General features: G+C 43.1%; 2 protein-coding genes across 2 annotated transcripts in view; both read right to left on the bottom strand.

The window, feature by feature from the left end:
• The window catches only part of SDAD1 (SDA1 domain containing 1), a 35649-nt gene extending 21998 nt beyond the window's left edge, over positions 1 to 13651 (bottom strand). Inside the window, exons 1-8 of the mRNA XM_074950443.1 lie at positions 13519 to 13651; positions 10787 to 10891; positions 10002 to 10100; positions 9391 to 9501; positions 6470 to 6541; positions 6270 to 6370; positions 2534 to 2591; positions 925 to 999 (exon numbers count right to left, since the gene is read on the bottom strand). Of these exons, the coding sequence (XP_074806544.1) occupies positions 925 to 999; positions 2534 to 2591; positions 6270 to 6370; positions 6470 to 6541; positions 9391 to 9501; positions 10002 to 10100; positions 10787 to 10891; positions 13519 to 13608 (711 nt within the window). The 5' untranslated portion in view covers positions 13609 to 13651. The remainder of the gene's footprint in view (positions 1 to 924; positions 1000 to 2533; positions 2592 to 6269; positions 6371 to 6469; positions 6542 to 9390; positions 9502 to 10001; positions 10101 to 10786; positions 10892 to 13518) is intronic.
• Positions 13652 to 15536: 1885 nt separating this feature from the next.
• On the bottom strand, positions 15537 to 18280 carry LOC141985749 (C-X-C motif chemokine 10-like). The gene is made up of 4 exons (XM_074949938.1): positions 18156 to 18280; positions 17245 to 17371; positions 16550 to 16639; positions 15537 to 15804 (listed from the first exon to the last, which is right to left on the bottom strand). The coding sequence occupies exons 1-4, from the start codon at positions 18214 to 18216 to the stop codon at positions 15780 to 15782; spliced, it is 303 nt and encodes a 100-aa protein (XP_074806039.1). The 5' UTR covers positions 18217 to 18280; the 3' UTR covers positions 15537 to 15779.
• Between the last annotated feature and the right edge of the window lie 657 nt (positions 18281 to 18937).

Raw genomic sequence — 18937 nt, 5'->3', positions numbered from 1 at the left:
CACTAACCTCTGTGCACTCCCCACGTATCAGTAAATTTATTCTCACACCACCACGCGAGATAAAGAAGTGCTATTTTCCCCATTTTGCAGATGAAGAACTGAGCCACAGAGAGATTAAGTGGTCACATGCAAAGTCTGCAGCAGAGTTTTAATTTAAAAAAAAACAAAAAACAAACAACCCTGGTCTCCTGATTCCCAGTCCAGTTCCTCAATCACAAGTCTACATGAAGCCTCTGGTAATTCTTTACCTTCTAAACAATCACAGAGCTCAATCCCCAAATCCCCACTCAAGCACATCAACAATTGACTTTAACTGGAGTTTGGCCAGTGGTCAACTACAAGACTGAACCTAAAAGCATCACACTCTTCCTGGAAAAGTACTTTACAGTGTAAGCTCTTCAGGGCAGAGGCCACACCTGCTTTGTATCATCAATGTGTAGTGCCCAGCATGTTGAGGGCACTACTAGAAACAACTACATTCTCACAGTCTGTAAGGGGAAAAAAATTGTTTTTCCTACTAGCTCATTCTTATAATGCGGGTTATGACTTCCCATGCTGCCAGTCACGCAACCATCAGCCCCGGTACTACAAATGGGCCAGTCACTAAGTGGCCCTTAATGATTTTGAAAACGAAGGGGACTGTTTTCCTGATCTTCCCCTCAACGTGCAGGCGTCTTTCCCATTAACAATAACAGCACATGTCCTGAGGAGACTGAATCTCTCAAACTGATGGGCAAATTAACACACAATCCCGTCTATTCTTTCTGGCTGGTGGAGGGTGGGGAGACCAATCAACAAATGGGTGTAGGTGGCTGGCATCCTGGATGGAGAAGAGAGGACAATGCAAGACACACAATACCTACTGTAGATACATGTTGCAGAGTTTGAGAAAGTGACAGCAGGAGAATTAGCCTCTGGACTAACCTCAGATTCTGAATCACTCTCTCTTTTCTCATCTTCATCTTTCCCAAGGAAGAATTTCAAACCAGCAACTAGTATCTGAAAAACATGAGCATTTGGGGGGATAGAGGGGGGAAGAATTAGTTTACAAGAGGCAAAGGTCCCCATGTTAGGTCACCAGTTGCTTATAACAAGAGATAGGAAATGGCGTAAAACGGACAGGCTGACTGAAAACACTAGACATGCAAAAAACCACTGTCAGTCTTTGTTGCCAGTCTTGCAACAGCGAAGCACTGGCATGCAACTGATCGAAGTGTAGCAGGACTTTCACAATGGCCCAAGTGAACCTGTACTATTGCACGAGGGCTGCTTTACTAGCACAGGTATATCAGCAAAGCACCCCAGTGTGGATGGATCTTATTACCGGCTACACTGCTCATCAGCATAGTTTATTCTACCAACCCCTAAACAAGACAAGCTATGCCAGCACAACGGCATCAAAACCAGGAGCTGCGGCCAGCAGAGTTACGTCAGCCAAGGACGTGAAAAGGCGTGATCCTCGACTGACACGACCGTAGCGTAGACACAACTTATTGTGCAAAGTCTAGTTTCCTGAGTTGCTAGTACAATTTTAGTTTTATTGCTCTGAGCAATTAGGCCATTCATGGTAACTTTGGCAGCAACTTTAGATCCTATGCTCAGTTTCACAAGCTTATGGTGGTTTTAAGAAATAGAGTATGGGCCTTTATCATATAACGAACCCACCCATGGCATCCTAGGCATTTCTAAAACCACCACCATTGCAGCATCCAAATACAGGGCTGTTTCTGGGATCGGGCAGCTGGGATACCAGTTATTTTCACTGTTGGAGCTGAGAAAGCGCAACAGTGCCGATCAACGTGAGGCAATGCTCCCAAGAGTCCCTTTTGGCTAGCACTGCCCAGCGTGAGGGGGTACGGACTCTCACACCAGCCAGCAATAGCTAGGCTACTAACTTCTATCGCTGCAGCTCTGTGGGCAGAAGTGACAAATCTATTTCTCTACATCAGAAATAAATTAAGATGTGCTCCAGCTATTTGTAGCCAAAAGTTAATGAAACACCTTCGTGAATAATTACAGTAGAACCTCAGAGTTACAAACAGCAGAGTTATGAACACCAGAAGTTCATAATGTTAGATTTTACTTTATGGGCTTATATGGATCTCATTTGGAACCAGAAGTACACAATCAGGCAGCAGCAGAGACCAAAAACAGAAAAAAGGAAATACAGTACAGTACTGCGTTAAACGTAAACTATTTAAAAAAATGGGAACGTTTAAAAAAGATTTGACACAGTAAATTGTTTCTGTGCTTGTTTCATTGAAATTAAGACAATTAAAAGCAGCATTTTTCTTCTGCATGGTAAAGTTTCAAAGCTGTGTTAAGACAATGTTCAGTTGTAAACTTTTGAAAGAACCACCATAACGTTTTGTTCAGAGTTAGGAACAACCTCCGTTCCCAAGGTGTTCGTAACTCTGAGGTTCTACTGTATAGAAAGGAAGTTGCACAAATACATTTTTTATATATGACAGACAGATATGGCAAAAACAGCTGAAGCAAAATATACTGGAATTTCAGATCGATTTCCACCCACCTTTGTGACTTTGGAAAAGCAGGCTGTTGTGATAACATTGACTGTTTTGGCATCATTCCTGAAATAAGCAAAACATTAACGTACCTTCACCAAGAAGTTTGCTGATTTTAAAAAACAAAACATCATGGTAGATTTAATGCAAAGCAGATTCACTGGAAACAAATCCCACAATACTAGCTGCTTTCATCACACCATCAGCGATTTCAAATGCAAACCAAGAGATGATGTTTCTCCGTTCCATTTGTTGTCATTTTTCCTACACGAAAATGATCAGGTCTAGATACCCAGAAGCATATATGCTTTATCTAAGTTCACACTGGAGAACACCACACAATTGCACTTTGACAACGAAGATGACTCCATAAAAGCAATGACAGGCCCCACAGTAAAAGATACTTCAGGTAATAAGACATTGCCTGTTAAAATTAAATGCAGAGAGATTTGGCTTTCATTACAAAAGCTACTGGAAAGGTTTGACAGAAACAACCTCTAAGAGAGATTTATAAATTCTGTTGGCCCTGAACTGAATTTGAGCTGACTCTTAAATACCTATAAAGCTATTTAGCAATACTGCAAAAGCCCTGTCCTTAAAAGGGGAAGGTATGATGTAGGCAATCTCATCATACCATTCCCTCCAATGGCACATGGCCCATCTGCAACTGCTGGTAGCAAATATCCCCAACTGCTGGAGATGAGGCACGACATGGGAAGGGTTCTGAGTTACTACACAGAATTCTTTCCCAGGTGTCAGGCTGGTGAGTCTTGCCCACATGCTCAGGGTCTAACTGATCACTATATGTGACATCAGGAAGTAATTTTCCCCCGGGTCAGATTGGCAGAGACCCTGGACGTTTTTCGCCTTCCTCTGCAGCCTGGGACAGGGGTCACTTGCTGGGTTGAACTGGAGTAAATGGTGGATTCTCTGTAACTTGAAGTCTTAAATCATGATTTGAAAACTTCAGTCATTCAGCCAGAGGAGTGGGTGGGTGAGGTTCTGTGGCCCAAGTAGATGATCATGATGGTCCATTCTGGCCTTAAAGCCTATGAGTCTATAAGTAAGATGGTCATCTATATATTTTAAGGTTTCCCAGTTTTTACTCTATTGCAATATTTCTTTCCCCTCCATTGTACCAGAGGCATTATTACGCTGCTGTTCTAGAGCTGGCAGACCCATTGTGGCCGTGCCTGACTTATCTGCCTGCCTGTCCAACAGATTCATGGTATATCCAAGATCAGCCCATGAACAAAGCTCCTGAAGCCCAAACACACTCTGCCAATGTGCCTCATGCACCAGCTGTTATCTCTCCTTTCTGTAAAAGGAGTCCTGCCGCACACAGTCAGGCTGAACTCCTGCTGAAGTCCCTAGGAATTCTGCCTGGAATAAGGAAAGAAGGGCTGTGCAAACCACCCCTGCAGAACACTGGGGAGATCCCAAAGAGGCAGCAAATGCTCAAAAGGAGCAGTATTTCTCATCTGTACAGTTCCCATGGCAGGACCAGGAGGTTAAAAGGTGGTACGTACGAGTTAGGTGACAACTCCCCCCCGACCAACCGACACACACTTAGGGATAATTAAAACCTAAAACAATGGGCGAATGAAGATCTTCCCTTGCTATTCCTCACTGTGAAACATCTGCTGAGAGCAGCAGCACCAGAGCTAAGGCAGCAGTGGAATCAGTAAACATCTGTGTTACTCCATTAATACTCAAAGTTCTGTTTTTCTTCTAATACATCGCCATCTTGGCGCTTACTCCGCCTCCTGCTTATTCAAAACGACGCTTGCTTTTACTCCGGAAAACCAACTCACAACTAAAAATATTAATTCACCAAGCACGTAGCATCTATGTACAGGCTTCTTTTCAAATCCTAACCATGCAAATCCTATTTCTTCTCTTGAAGTACATCTACACTTGCAGCAGTGTGTAGAATACAGACAGCGCGCACCCGGCTAGCACGGCTGTAAATATCAGTGTCGCTGGGGAGACACTGCTTAGGCAAGTAGAGTACAAAACACGCCACAAACTTCGGGAAATACCCTACACATTCTTGACGCACCCAAGCAGTGCCTCCCAGGTCTACACTGATATTTTTTAGCAGCGTAGTGTCCCGCTACCTCCTCCCTGCCGGCGCCTTTCCCCACTGCATGGAGCTACATGCACTATACACACTGCCGCAAATGTACCCAAGGGCTTGGACATCAGCCATAGTTGGACTTCACGACTTACTATACAACAGAACTATATTCAAGATTTAATGCATCAATAGAGAGGCTCAAGAAAGCATGTGTATGTACAGGTTTTGGTTGATGGTTTGAAGTATACTTGTTTATTGTTCTTAAAAGGAAAACGTCTAAGATTCTTCCTACGCACCTTCTCCTGCAAAGCCTCTCAGTCATTTCTGCCTTCTAGACTGTGTTCTACAAAACACAATACAACCATACTACAAATGGATTGCCCCAGGGTGCACTGATTTAAAATCAAAGCAATTAAAATCTGTGATTAAAATCATGACTGAGATCAGCAAGTGGAAAACCTTGATTTAAATAAACAATTTTAAACTTGTTTTGCATTTGTACCTTTTTGTTATTTTCCAAAAGAGGGATAGCTCAGTGGTTTGAGCATTGGCCTGCTAAACCCAGGGTTGTGAGTTCAATCCTTGAGGGGGCCATTTAGGGATCTGGGGCAAAAATTGGGGATTGGTCCTGCTTCAAGCAGGGGGTTGGACTAGATGACCTCCTGAGGTCCCTTCCAAACCTAACCTTCTATGATTTTAAAAGAAAGATTGATTCTTATTGGTTGGGAACCATTAAAACAGGTTGATTTGCAAAAAATATAGCCTTTACATCACACTTGATGCTTCTTTTTTCTAACCAGGAAGATGCACTACCTCTAGACACATTTATTTAAACAATTATATTGCTTAAAATACATGTATTCAGATTCTTAATTTTTACATTTTCTGTTACGTTAGAAAGCAACAAATAACATTTCTTATTTATTAGATGATTGTTTTTTGCTTATGATTTGTGTAAGATCTATTTGGATGGAAATTCAAAAATCAATTAAAATGCACAAAAACAGCATTTTAAGATGTTTTTCGTTCGTTAAAGCTATCTTAAACATGCTGGATACAAAAGGAAAAAAGTTTATCAAAACATGTTTTGCATTTAAAACTAACTGACTTATTAAACTAAAGAAGTATTATCTGTAATTAGCGAACTGAATTGATTGCCACCATGTCTCTCAAGATTTTAGAACTAGGAGATCTCATCCTCTCCCACTTAATTTTTATTCATAGATTGGAAGAGGAAAACAAGCTTCTCTGCTTTTTCAACTCCCAATTTGTTTTCTACCTATGAATAAAATAGTCATTGACCTGAACTAGCTGAATAAACTGAAATGAAGAAAATATTCTCTCAGTGCATGCAATAGAGGCTACTGCTGTGAAAAGCTGAGTTAGCCCTTCAACAAACTCTGGTTTCAGGTACTTAGCCAGTGACTTCCACCAGTGCAGTGGTCTGACTTTCTTTAGAATTAGGCAGCAAAGATGTACTTCTTAATATTATTTTTTTGTGTTTAGTTTAAATGATTGTAATAGATTGCAGTATGTTTAGGCCTTAACAAAAGTTGTCCATTTCAAATTTAAATAAAAAAGTATTTTTTTTTTTAAATCAGATTTTTACCCATCCTGGGTTTCCCCAGAATAATCGAGAACCAATTCTGTGCAATCAAACTCACCAAATATTCCTTCTATATAGTTCGATCATCACATCCAGAGATATCTTGGCCGCAGTGGGGTTGCTGTCTCTTAACATAGTATACATGAAGTTCTGCAGTGCCTTAAGAAGAAAAAATTGGGAAAATTATGAGCGAGTTTGAAAAAGTTTTCATAATAAAAAACATTCATTCAAAGTAAACCTGGAAGCCAGCATACTTACTGTATTCACTTTATTGTTCTTGTGTTTAGCATTTATATTCTTGATGTCTGTCACAATGTGAGTATATAAAGTCTGTAAACAAACAGTGACATGCACGGTAAAGTGAAGTGTTTACACTCTGCAGCCTACAAAGTTAATTCCCTAAAGCCCATTAGTACTACCATGCAAGGAGAGCGCCAGTCACTATGGCAAAGAAGTTTTTTCCAAAGCCACAGTTGGGAGAGAGAAAAAAAAAAGTCATTGGCCCCAATCCTACACAAAGATTTATTCATGTGTTTAACTTCACACATGGCAAATGGTCCCGCTAACTTCAATAGGGCTACTCACGGCACACAGAGGGGATGCTACAAGGGGATGTTAGTGTGGAATAAACTAGGGTGTGACTTTAAAGAACAATAGCTATGCTGCACTAGTCTCCCGTGTGGACCCTCCTATTTTGCACTGAGTGATTTTTTGCACTTAACCTTAATCCACTTCCAAAGTGAAGTAACGGTTTGATGAACAGTGAGTGGGTAGCAAGTTGGATTATAAATCTACAGTGCACAAGCCTGCTACACACTATCACTGCAGACCCTACTACCACATCCTACAAGTCCCGTAGGGCACTTTCATCTAGTCCTGTTTCAAAGCAGAGCAGGTCAATGCGCACTAGGGAACTTTTCATGTGTGGTAGCAGGGTCCACACAGACAGCACACTAATGCAATGTAGATTTACACCCTAGCTTGCGGCATACGATTCATCTAGACAACCCCTAAGTTAAACCACAAAAGGAGAAGAAGAGCGTTCACATGGGGAGTTAATGTGGAATACCTATTCTGCACGATTTCCTTATGTAGACAAGACCACAGTCTTTGCAGAATAAAAACCATAGAGAATTGAACAACATCAAATATAGCTGTAATTTAAAAAAAAAAAAAAAGAAAAACTTGTATTGCTGAAATTTCTTTTGCAAATTCAGCTAAGTTTTGACTGGTCTGTTTGACTGATTGTTGTAGCAAGTTTGATTCCAGTCAGTGATAAATCTTTCTGCAACAAAGAAGGCATTTAAATATGTTTATGCCCAGCAGCGCTTTTCATTTACAAGTTTCCCTAAAGAACTCAGGAGTTCCTGTTTGGGTGCTGCACCTACAACAGAAAAGGCCTCAGTGAATAGGACTGTCTATCTCATAACTTTAGGAATAAACTCCTGAATTCCATTCCAGAAATTAGTATCATTTAGGAATGTAGAACACATTCTAACTTATGCCTAGACAATTATCCACAGTATCTCCAAGAGAGGTCAGATATGTTGATTTTTAAATCAATGTAATTATGTTTATTCCTAGTACACCTATGACACGCTGTAGCCCACATTCACCACTTTTATATGGTTATATTTTGTACAAAGTATGCCTTGTGTAGTATCATTTGAAAACTCAATCTGCTGAATATTATGATCCTGTTGAAATGTGTGCAACAACACTTGCATGTAAAATTATGATGGTTACTGAAACATGTTGGAGTTCTGGGTAACGTCCACAACTCAATTTCTCAGAGACAAAGATACCCTAGCATGCCAGCAAAGTGCTAAAGAGTCATTACCAGCTTGATTGGACATTCTCCAGAAAGGAGGGGGTAGCGAGGAGTTGCAAACAAGAAATTTACAATTCATCCAAAGGACAGTTTGCCGCTCACGTACACAATGGAACTGCCTGTCCCTATGATCCAGCAAGGCTGTTTCCAGCACAAAGGGCTAGGGTGTAAGAAGGCGGCGAGGGGGAATGTCCCTAGCCACCTCTCTCCTCCTTCCATCTCTCTGCTCATGACAGCAACGACTCTCAGAGAACTGAGCAAAGTGCGGGGAGGCGGGGGGACCCAGCCTGGAAATGTATTGCAACTCACAGTGAGACACATCTTTTGCTTTTAAGCTTATTAGCCTTAGTAAAATTTAGGAATTAGCTTGCATGTTTATCTGTTTATTTCTCTTGTAACCAATTCTGACTTCTAGAGCTTATCACTTAAGATCTATCTTTCTCTAGTTAATAAACTTCTTTTGTGTTTTATCTAAACCAGTGTGTTTTGGTAGAAGTGCTTGGGAATCTCTACTTAGGTCAATAAGCCTGGTGCATACTTATTACCCCTTGTTGGAATGACGAACTACCTATGAACTTGTACTGTCCAGTGGGCTACTGAGCAGTATGAGACGTACACTTCTGGGGAGCAAGGCTGGAGCTGAGGGATATGTGGGTGCCTCTCTGTATGTAATTCACGGCTGGCTAAGCATAGCAGTCATGTACTCAGCTAGGAGTGACTTTGCCTGCTGGTGGCTGAGAGTGAACAGAGCCTGGAGGGATTGCTGTTCCTCAGCAAAGCAGTGTAAAAGGGATCCCAGGCTGGAGAGCTAAGAGGATACAGCAGTCCAGCGGTTCAGATCGCACCCTGGGGAATGTCCCAACACCATCATCGGAATGATTTTTCCACTAAATCTTAAATGAGTGGCACATGAGCCCACACAAGGAGTTACAGCTGCTCAGGCCCCAGGAAGTCAGGGACACCAGAAAATACTCAGAACTTCTAGGAACCAAGCCCATAACCCTCAATGAACGGCCAATCCCCACCCCAGCCTTTTGAGGTCTCGATTTCATCTCACCTTTCAGGTTTCTAAAGCTGGCCCTTTCATACTCATTGTATTTATCCCTGAGTGTCCATCTCCATAATAGCTGGTCACAGGCACATCAAACTGCTAAAAGCCCAAATACACTAAAATCTTCGCTACTGGAACCAACAGAACTACAATAAGATTATATATTTAGCTACCTGGAAGACCGAACAGGCTGTCTGGTACTGCTGAATTACTTGTGTTTCCTTCTCATAAGAGAGGGGAAAACATTAACAAGAGGCTCACCAAGGACATAAAACCAATTCTTATTCTGCAGCTTACTTTCCGTAGAAGTTTATCATGGCAGCGCAGGAGTTCAAAGAAGAGTTCCAGCAAACTTGTAGGGTTTATTAGATTCTTGTTTCTTAATAAGATCAGAGCTTTGCAAAATGTCTGCAACAAAGAAGTGACCAGAATCACAATCTGAAAATGACTGAGACAAGAGCATTTATTATTCATCTACAAAGAAAAAGAGTCAGGCCCAAATCCTTTTCAGACTTTTACACATGCTTAATTTTACACCCGACAAGTAGTTCCAGCGAAGTCAACAAGACTAATACACATGCTTAATTTACTGTGAACAGTCTTTGAAGGATCAGGGCAAAGATGTGCTCCTGGAGCCCAGAGTGGCTAACTCTGTGGTGGTCCTCAAAACGAGGGTACCACTTCTCTACCAAACTGACCACTCTGGCCTTGATTTTTGGATGCCCAATTTGAGGCATCTTGAAGGAGTCCAACTTTCAGAAAGCTTGACACTGAAAAACTGAGGCACACAAAATTAATAGTCACTTTGGACAATGCAAGTCCTTGCTTATACTGTAAAATAAAATTCTTTACAGAATCCTCTTAAAGACCTTAGCAATAAATATCAGTGCTTTAAATGTCAGATTTACCATTCGAAGATCTGCATCCAAAACGGTGTGATTGTAAGAAAGCAGTTCTTTCAGCTGCTGTGGAAAATCAACAAGATGTTCTGGATAGCAGTGCCCAACCTGTTTCAAAAAACAAAATCTTTATTGAAGTCCCTATAATAAACTCTAACAGTGTAACAATGGTATATTTGCCTGAGAGGTGAATCTGACTCCGTAAAAATATACCCCTTAACCAAATATACATTAAATGACAACTAACTTTTTCAAATTTTGTTGATGTGCAATATATCTTTGAATGCTGAAGTTTCTATCATATTAACTTCCTACATAAAAGCTCACTTCTTTATTAAAGGATTAAGAGTGCTGTAAAATCTGCATTTAAAGGTGATCTGGAACACCCATTCCAAAAATAAGATAATTATGAGTAACAAGTTCTATTTGGCACCACTATGATGTTCCTGAAACATTCTGAAGCAACGCACCTATTAAAAATTCTGCTGAAGCAATGTAGTCCGTCAATGGGGCACAACTGGGTTATTGTTTGTTTGTTTTTTAAATAAACAGTTCAGTTTTTAAAATGTTTTGTTTTTACCATTTTATACTGTAAACCACAGAAAGCAACACTGGAGAATGGAAATTTTAAAAAATATATTGTTAAAATCTTTTCATCTGTTATTTGTCACCTGCTCCTAGCTATATGGGCCATTTGTATATAGCTTACAATTATTTCATTGTGGGGAAAGGTTTTGCAGGTCACCTTTTAATAGTTCAATTTGTTTGTTTTTCCTAGAATTACAGAATTTTACCTGTGCTAAGAAGATCACCAATTCAGCCAGCTCCTTACTGGGCTTATCAGGCTGGAGTTTGAAAATCTCCACATTGGACTGGTAGTGACGATACTGCTGGAGAAACTGAAACACAAATATGCCATTTCACTCTTAGTTGTCATTACTGGATACGACAGCTTCTCAATATCAAGAGATCTAAGGCCCCCATTCTGCTCCACCTGAAAACAGCAGCAAAACTCTCAGTGACTTCAGTGGTACAGGATCAGGCCCATAGAAACCCATTCATGTCAGAAAATCCCCCCCAAAATGGCACTCTTTTTAGCATATGCGCAACATGCCTCAGGTGGCATGTGACCAGGATTCATCTGCTGGTGGGATCATTAGCTTCCCCAGCTTGGCCAGGGTACTGAAGGGGAGCGGACGTGAACACTGCTCCATGCCCCCTGAAATGGCACTGAGTCCCTTTAAATATATAATTATATTTTCCCTGCGACATTCAAGCCAAGCAGCTTTTGATGATACATCTCAAGCGTCTCACGGATGTGACTTTAACAGCTTATCCATGTGAGATGGGAGTAAGTCTCTTATTAGGGTGAGATATTAATATTTACAGTGGGGCACAGAGGCACCAATCAAAATTAGTTTACCGTTCTGCTAGAAACTGTGTGGACCCCCAGGCCCTGACCTTGCAAAGACTTTATGCACTGTGAGTAGTCAAGCACAGGCTTAAGTCTTTGCAGGACTGGGGAGCAGCAGAGCACAGTCCCTGTCCAGAAGAGTATGCATCAGAAGCTGATAAAGCACAAATAGCTGCAGTGAAGGTATAATGCATTCACATTGCCTACAGGCAGGAGGGAGACCGGTGTTGCATAATGCCAGGATGATTAAACAATCATCCTGAGAATTCCTGAGGTTTAAAATTCTGGTTGCAACTCAACCTCTAACCACAGGGGAGATGGAACAGCAAGGAAGGTATCCAGACCTATTGACCATATGTACATTGTGAGAATGGCTGTGTTTAACATCAAGGATCAAACAGAACAGTTCCCCCGCGCCAAAGTTAATGTTCAACATGATTATCCCACTGGCAGAGACACTATCTTGGACCATGCATATGCCAGCAGGGTAACAGTCTTTAACACCCATTGAGAGAGTAGAAATATATTTACAGTTTCTCTTCTTGTGCATCTGACAACGCTTAGAGCTCATCTACACTACCGCTTAAGTTGAGGTAACTTACCTCGCTCAGGGGTTTGAAAAAGCCACCCCCCTGAGCGACACAAATGCCATCCACCTAAGTTCTAGCCACACCAGTGCTAAGTCAGCAAGAGATGCTCTCCTGCCAACAACATCGCTTCTGCCTCTTGTGGAGGTGGAGTAACTATGCCGACGGGAGAGCGCTCTCCTATCGGCATAGCACATCTTCCCCAGACATGGTGCAGCTGTGCCGACGTAGCAAGGTAATGCAGACTACCCCAAGTGTCTTGCCAGTTTTGATGTCTCCCCTACCATCCATCAGTTTCAGATGCCTGGGTATGACTTTCAGTAGCAAAAGGGGAGTTTTTATTTTAAAAAGGAATAGGTAATTGTAAGACTACAAGAACTGGTAAGGGGACTCAGGGCTAGCATAAAGTTACTTCTAGCTTTTTTAAGAAGCTAAAGAGATGGCAAGACGGCAGTTTAAGGGTTCACCAATGCTTGTACAACAACTCTGAATAAGGTGCAATAGCTGTTCCTTAATACTTCCATGAGTACACAAGCCCTAAGGCAACTTTTCAAGTCTCTCCTAGGCATTGATCTACACACAAAAGTTGTACCATATTAACTATACTGGTACAGACTTCGCAGTAGAACTGCCGGTCACCCCTATGGATGCAGTTACATTAGTATAGCAGTGCTTTATAATGGCATAGCTATTCCTGTACAGGGAAACAAACAAATCACACAAGCATAAGGCACCTTTATACTGGTCTAACTATACTGGTAAAAAGATAACCCTAACTAAAACAGTTAAATTGCTAGCAAAAGGTGTCTAGACCAGGGCTACAGCCCTGGCTCAGCTTGATGCTTTAGCACATGCCTAACTTGAAGCATGTAAAGTCACATTGAGTTTAAGGGGTCCAGCCCCATGTGAGAAGGAGAAGGAGTTTTGCCTTATATGCCACCATTTCTAGTGAAGGCAGCTATACCTTAACGGGGGAAAAGGGCGTTTTTACATCAAAACACCTAACTCCAGGCATTGCAGACCAAGCACCTGCATGTGGCCAGCCGAGCTGAGAAGCACAGTGCCTCGTCACCACTAGGATCTCACTCCCCTCCTCGTCCAACTAGTTATCGCCAGGTACACACGCCCTGTGTGAGCAAGAACATACCGCCCTGTGGGGGCAGGGGGGGATCGCGCTGTGGGCGTGACACCGACTGGGGGGGGGGGGGGTCACTCTGGTTACTTTCCCCAGATCCGAAGGGGCGTCCTGTGAAGCTCGCCAGCCTGCACCTTCCCCCAGCAGAAGCTGGTCCATTAAGAGATATTACCTCCCGCGCCTTGTCCCTCTCTGGCCCCCACAGGCCACACCAAGCGGCGTCACTGCCCTCCGGGCCTCCCAAGAGAAAGGGGGTTTTTATTAAGAAGGCACAGAGACCTCGTCCTTGCGCACCGAGGATGGGGGGGCTGGGGCCCAGGGGCATCCTGGGGGCTGTGCGTGGGTCTGACCCCCCCTCCCCTGGCGCGGCGGGGGGGCTCGCTCTCTCACCTCCTCGGTATAAGCCGGCGGGTCCCGCTTGATCAGGTTCTGCAGCTGGGGCAGGTTACTGGGCAGCTTGTTGTTGTTGCGGCCGGACATGGCTGCTGGAGCCGGGGCGCTACTGCCTTCGAGACGCTCTGCCCCTCCCGGAATGACCACGTGAGCTACCACTGGGCGCCGCCATCTTGGCTCCCGGCGCTAGGGGAGCGGCAGAGGGGCAAACTTATTCCAAAAGCGACCGCTCGTGCGTTGTTCGGAGTCTGGTCTCCTGCGAGCGCTGGGAGCCGCCTGCGCCCCCTACAGGCAGAGGGCGCAGGAGAGTGCTGGGCAGCAAGGCCAGCACGAGAGGTGGCGCTCCTTGGGGCAGGCACAGTGATAGGTGCAGAATCATAAAATATCAGGGTCAGAAGGGACCTCAGGAGATCATCTAGTCCAACCCGCTGCTCAAAGCAGGACCGATCCCCAATTTTTGACCCAGATGCCTAAATAGCTCCCTCAAGGATTGAACTCACAACCCTGGGTTTTTAGCAGGCCAATGCTCAAATCACTGAGCTATTCATTAAAGTCTTCCTGCTTAATAGGAATTAGTTGCATTAAAGAGAAAGAGCTGCCCTGGCCAGAGGAGGGGGGATTCCAGATGGGACCGGCAGGCCCAGTTCCCCAAATGAGTTGGGCACCTAGTTCCTGCTGAAATCAATAGAAATTAGGTACCTAAATACTCTGGAGGATCTGGGCCCCTGTGCTGCTCTTCTGGGACCAGCTCCTTTGTGTCACAGGATAGGGATGCACATCTCAGCCCCTTTGCACTGCCACACCAAGGCAAAGAATCATAGAATATCAGGGTTGGAAGGGACCTCAGGAGGTCATCTAGTCCAACGCCCTACTCAAAGCAGGACCAATCCCCAATTTTTGCCCCAGATCCCTAAATGGCCCCCTCAAGGAGTGAACTCACAACCCTGAATTTAGCAGGCCAATGCTCAAACCACTGAGCTATCCCTCCCCCCCACTGTAGAGAGGAAGAGCTGCAATGTAAAGAGGAATCAGGCCCAGAGCCTCTTCAGGGAGGTGCCCTCCAGTGTGGCACTAGCTTTCCTGCCCCACTTTGCCAAAGGCCAAATGTGTTGACCTTCAGGTGAAGCTGCAATGCTTATCTATTCTTCCAGTGTTTTCTTTGGGGTGACAGGGAAAGGTGAGGAGATCAGTGGGGATGGGGTGCCGTTCTGGTATTAGAGCTGTAGGAGGAGGACTGGAGAAAGTTCTGTTGGTTGGATATTGCTTCACTGGAGTGTGAATGAATGGACGCAAGCATTGAGCTTTCTATACGTGAATTTTTATCAAATTAATATGGTAGGATATTAGCATTAATTCTCAGATGGAGTTACTCAACTGTAAATATATCTAGCACTATGAATGAAATTTCAGCTCATGAATGATTACATAGTACAAACTCCAAGGCAACTGTTACAACTTTCGGTGTCTTTTATTCACTTTAATTGGTGTATCTTTAAAAGGAGAAGTCTAACACAAGGAATGTTTGTCAATACTATATTACATGCATTTGTTATATTACATTTCATCAAGATCAGATCCATTTAATCTATGTAATAAATGTTTATACATCAGTTAAACACACAGTGTGATAGGCTTTAGATTATAAGCCTTCTTCAATTTTATTTATAAAGCCTACACACAAATGTTACACATATCCTAGAACAACAAGCATGTGTTATATTATATAAATGAACATGGAACATGTATATCTAAGAATTAAGTTAATTTCAAATCTGCTAGAAAAAATAAACTGGAATTCTTAGTATGTGTTACCTGAGAATATTTGTATCTCCAAGTTATGATTATAATTATATAATAACCCAACCATGTGGCTCAAAGAAACCTTTGCTAATTAGATAAGCAGAAGCAATCTATTACCACTTATAGCCACCAGGAGAGCCCACAGACAAACTGGGCCTTTACTGTCACTGGTTTGCCAGTAGGATTACTGAGGTTACATTTGCCTCACTGCACGTCCTGCCGTGACATGCTGATGTTCAATCACAGTGTTGAGATGATGTCACTGCCCAGATGTTACCTTAATGGATGCAACGACTGTATGTTGGGAACAACTTGCCTCACTGCAGCATTTGTATTTTAAAAGTCGAAGAGCCAGGTGGAGGAAGCAGACTCAAGTTCATTGCTCATTGGAGAGGGAGCCTGAAGCGCTGAAATCCTAAAATCTCACCTCTGTTGAAGTGATCTTTAGCTCTTCCCCTTTACCGGTGAGTGCTTTGTGAAGACCTGTCAAAATAAAACACAGTGGGAACTTTATCCTTTAGAATTTTTCTTTCTGGATTTCACATACAGAAGGGCTTGATTTTCCTCTCACGCTAGCTTTACGCTGTGCCACTCCATTGGACTTACTTCTGATTTACACCAGTTTAAGTCACATCAGAACCAGGGCCATCGAGTACTTGGTAGAACAGTAGGTTACATTTAAAGGACCAGATTCTGCCAGGGTTAAGCTGATTGGCACCTTACTCTGTGAATAGTCCCTTTGCTTTCTATCGGATGACTTGTGGAGTAAGGTGTTACTCAGCGAGGGTAAATGTGGCACAGTCTGGTCCTAAAGGATTATGGGATTTCTCAATAGGCATCAAGGGTGGCCATTCTTCCCAGCTTTTGAAGCCCACACATGGGTAAAGATCCCCAAAATTCAGCACAAGTGAGTTTAGTACTGAGCCTGAGACACACAGGCTGTTTAAATGAACTTGTTGTTCCCTTTGAAACAATGCAGTGCATTTGACCTGCTCTTCTGCGTGAAGCAGGGGGTATTGCTGCAATGGGGGGTTCTGTATACGCCAGATGCCTTATACTGTGTCCCAAGAAATATGCCATTTTTCTGGGGTTGCAATGCAGGATTCTGAGGCTGTGAGACTGCTGTGACCATCGATTGAGCCCAAAGTTGGATCTCACTGATGTATAAGAATAAAGTGAGCTCTTAAGCACATGAGAGTTTTTCCTTGCAGACGGATGGGAAACCTACCTTTTCCTGATGAGGGTTGTCATCATCTTCTGTACCCATTTGGAATTAGGGTTCAAGCATCTTTGCTCTCCAGTGGGCTTCATTGTAGCACTGAAATGAACAAAGAAAACAGAATTTATTTCCATATAATGGAAAGGTCACCATTGTCTTTGTTATCTAGGATCAGGGTCTGAATAGCAGGAGTCTAGCCCTTGGTGAGCTGAGTGATATGCTACATTGTCGCCATGAGCTGGGAGTGAATATAAAATCGAAAGACCTCAAATCAGCTAAAGCATTAGAATGATCTACCTGACATATTTATGTGCACCTAGGAAGCGGGATCTAGGTTCTCATCTAGCCTCAGGGCCTGATTCCCTACAAGCTGTGTAGTCATTTACCCTGTCCCAAGAGAGTGTAAAATGCTCCTGTTCAGATCTGGGGTCATTGACTAAACAAGGCACAGAGCCCTGGAGAATCCCACCCTCCAGGCTAGTCCTTGGTTGGCGTATTTCCATTGAAGTCTGTGAAGCTGTGTTGATTATACCAGTTGATGACCTGGGCCTTAGTCTCTAGCCTCATTGCACTTCGCTTTGCTTGGAATACGGAGATGGACATCAGAACCTGGGGTTACGTTAAAGGGGGAAAAATCCCCATATTTCCTGCCATTGCAACAAGCAGCCCCTCTGAGTGGCGATATCTGAGCAGTTATTACTCACATGATCTCAACATGGTCACAGGAAGAGCTCTTGGGAAACACTTCTATTTTTCCTAAGGCTTTTCGATGAACGAAATCAGAACCTTTCTCTGTGCATCTGCAACGTCCATGTCCATAGGCCAGCTGCCCTAAAAGAAATGGGCCATGAGAGAGAGAGATTAGAATGATATTAGATACCTGAGATGCCTTCAGTAAAATATGTTTAAGTTGGAAAAGGAGAGGTTGAAAACACTCCATTTCATCCTCAGGGCTGCAGAGTCATTTGTCCTGCAATGTTACCATGTGCATATTTACATTAGGTCAATGTCACAAAAAGCGCTACACTCTTTTGCCTTCATCTCGTTAGTTTTGAAGTCAGAGAGCCTGATTCTGCTCTCACACGAGTCAATGGAAAACAGGAGTCACCCCTGGTGTAAAAGTGATGGGAGTGAATGAACAGAGGGAGCAGTTGGACCTAAAATCATTGTTGCTCACAAAGGCTCTGATCCAACACCCATTGATATCAGTGGGAAAGTTCCCTCTGACTTGAATGTACTTTGGATCAGGCCCAAACTGTCTTCCTCTGGTGATTAAAACAAGACAAAAATATGATAGACTGAGGCTGATTTCACACCCTTACAAACTAGGGGACAGTCTGGGCAGAAATCCAAGCCTGCCAAAAACTGTCATATTCATTTCCCTGCTAAATACAAGCAGATCAGTCCGAGTCCTGTGAGGACAACACACACCTTCTAGACACGAGCAGAGCGGACAGATGTTTGTGAGTGGCAGTAGAACACAAACCCTGAACTGAGATCACTTTTTTGCCACAAAAGGAAGTTCCAAGCGTTTATTCTGCACAGCTCTCCAGTTAATCACACCTCTGGCTTTCTCACTGTATTACTCGTCTTTTTTGATACTGCTGCCTCTTACCTTGAATTTCAGCTGCAAGCAGGAGCACTGAACAAAGGACAACAGCCCAGGTTCCCTTCATGGTGATGAGAGCGAAGGTTCTTCTGTATTATTCTTGGATGTCTGGGAGAGGTTGAGGAATGCTTGAGACAAAGTGTGTCCCAGTGTACATTTATACTCTCAGCCTTTTCCCTCCTTGATGCTGATTGGTCTTGATTATTGCCATGACAGCTAAAATAACCAGAGATTATTCAATCTGTGCGGGAAAGTCCCAACACGTGACCATTGTTTTGCTTTGCCAACTGTTCCCTTTTATTTGAAATTCCTGATTTCTCGTAAGGCAACAAACTCGGTTTCACTTTCAGTGAGTCTTAGGAAGTGATCAATGCTCGCCTCTATGTGTGCAGGGAGCTGAGCTGCCTTTATGCTCTCCGAGGCCAAAATAACACCGGGGAAATTCTTGAAGTGAAAGCCACAAATAAACATTGTGTGGGGTGAGGAGTGGGGAGAAGAGAGTCAAATTATCTCAGCTCCTGGCCCTCCATTAAGCGTGCCCTGTTTTCTCATATCTCTTAGGAATCTTGCTCGGAAACATGGACCAAAGTTTTCACTACAAATTCTGTGCAAGTGTGAAGGACATACTAATCGGAAAAAAGTGCAGTATTTCTGTTAATATTTAAAAGCCCCAAAGATGAGTCAACTCACATTTGGGATTAAGCCCTGGTCTACACTAGGAGTTGAGGTCTAATTTAGCAGCATTAAATCGATTTAACCCTGCACCCGTCAACACGACGAAGCCCTTT

Source organism: Natator depressus, chromosome 4 (assembly GCF_965152275.1).
Source record: "Natator depressus isolate rNatDep1 chromosome 4, rNatDep2.hap1, whole genome shotgun sequence".
Taxonomy (NCBI): domain Eukaryota; kingdom Metazoa; phylum Chordata; order Testudines; family Cheloniidae; genus Natator; species Natator depressus.
Note: the sequence above shows the minus strand (reverse complement) of the source record. Positions and strands in the feature narration are given on the sequence as shown.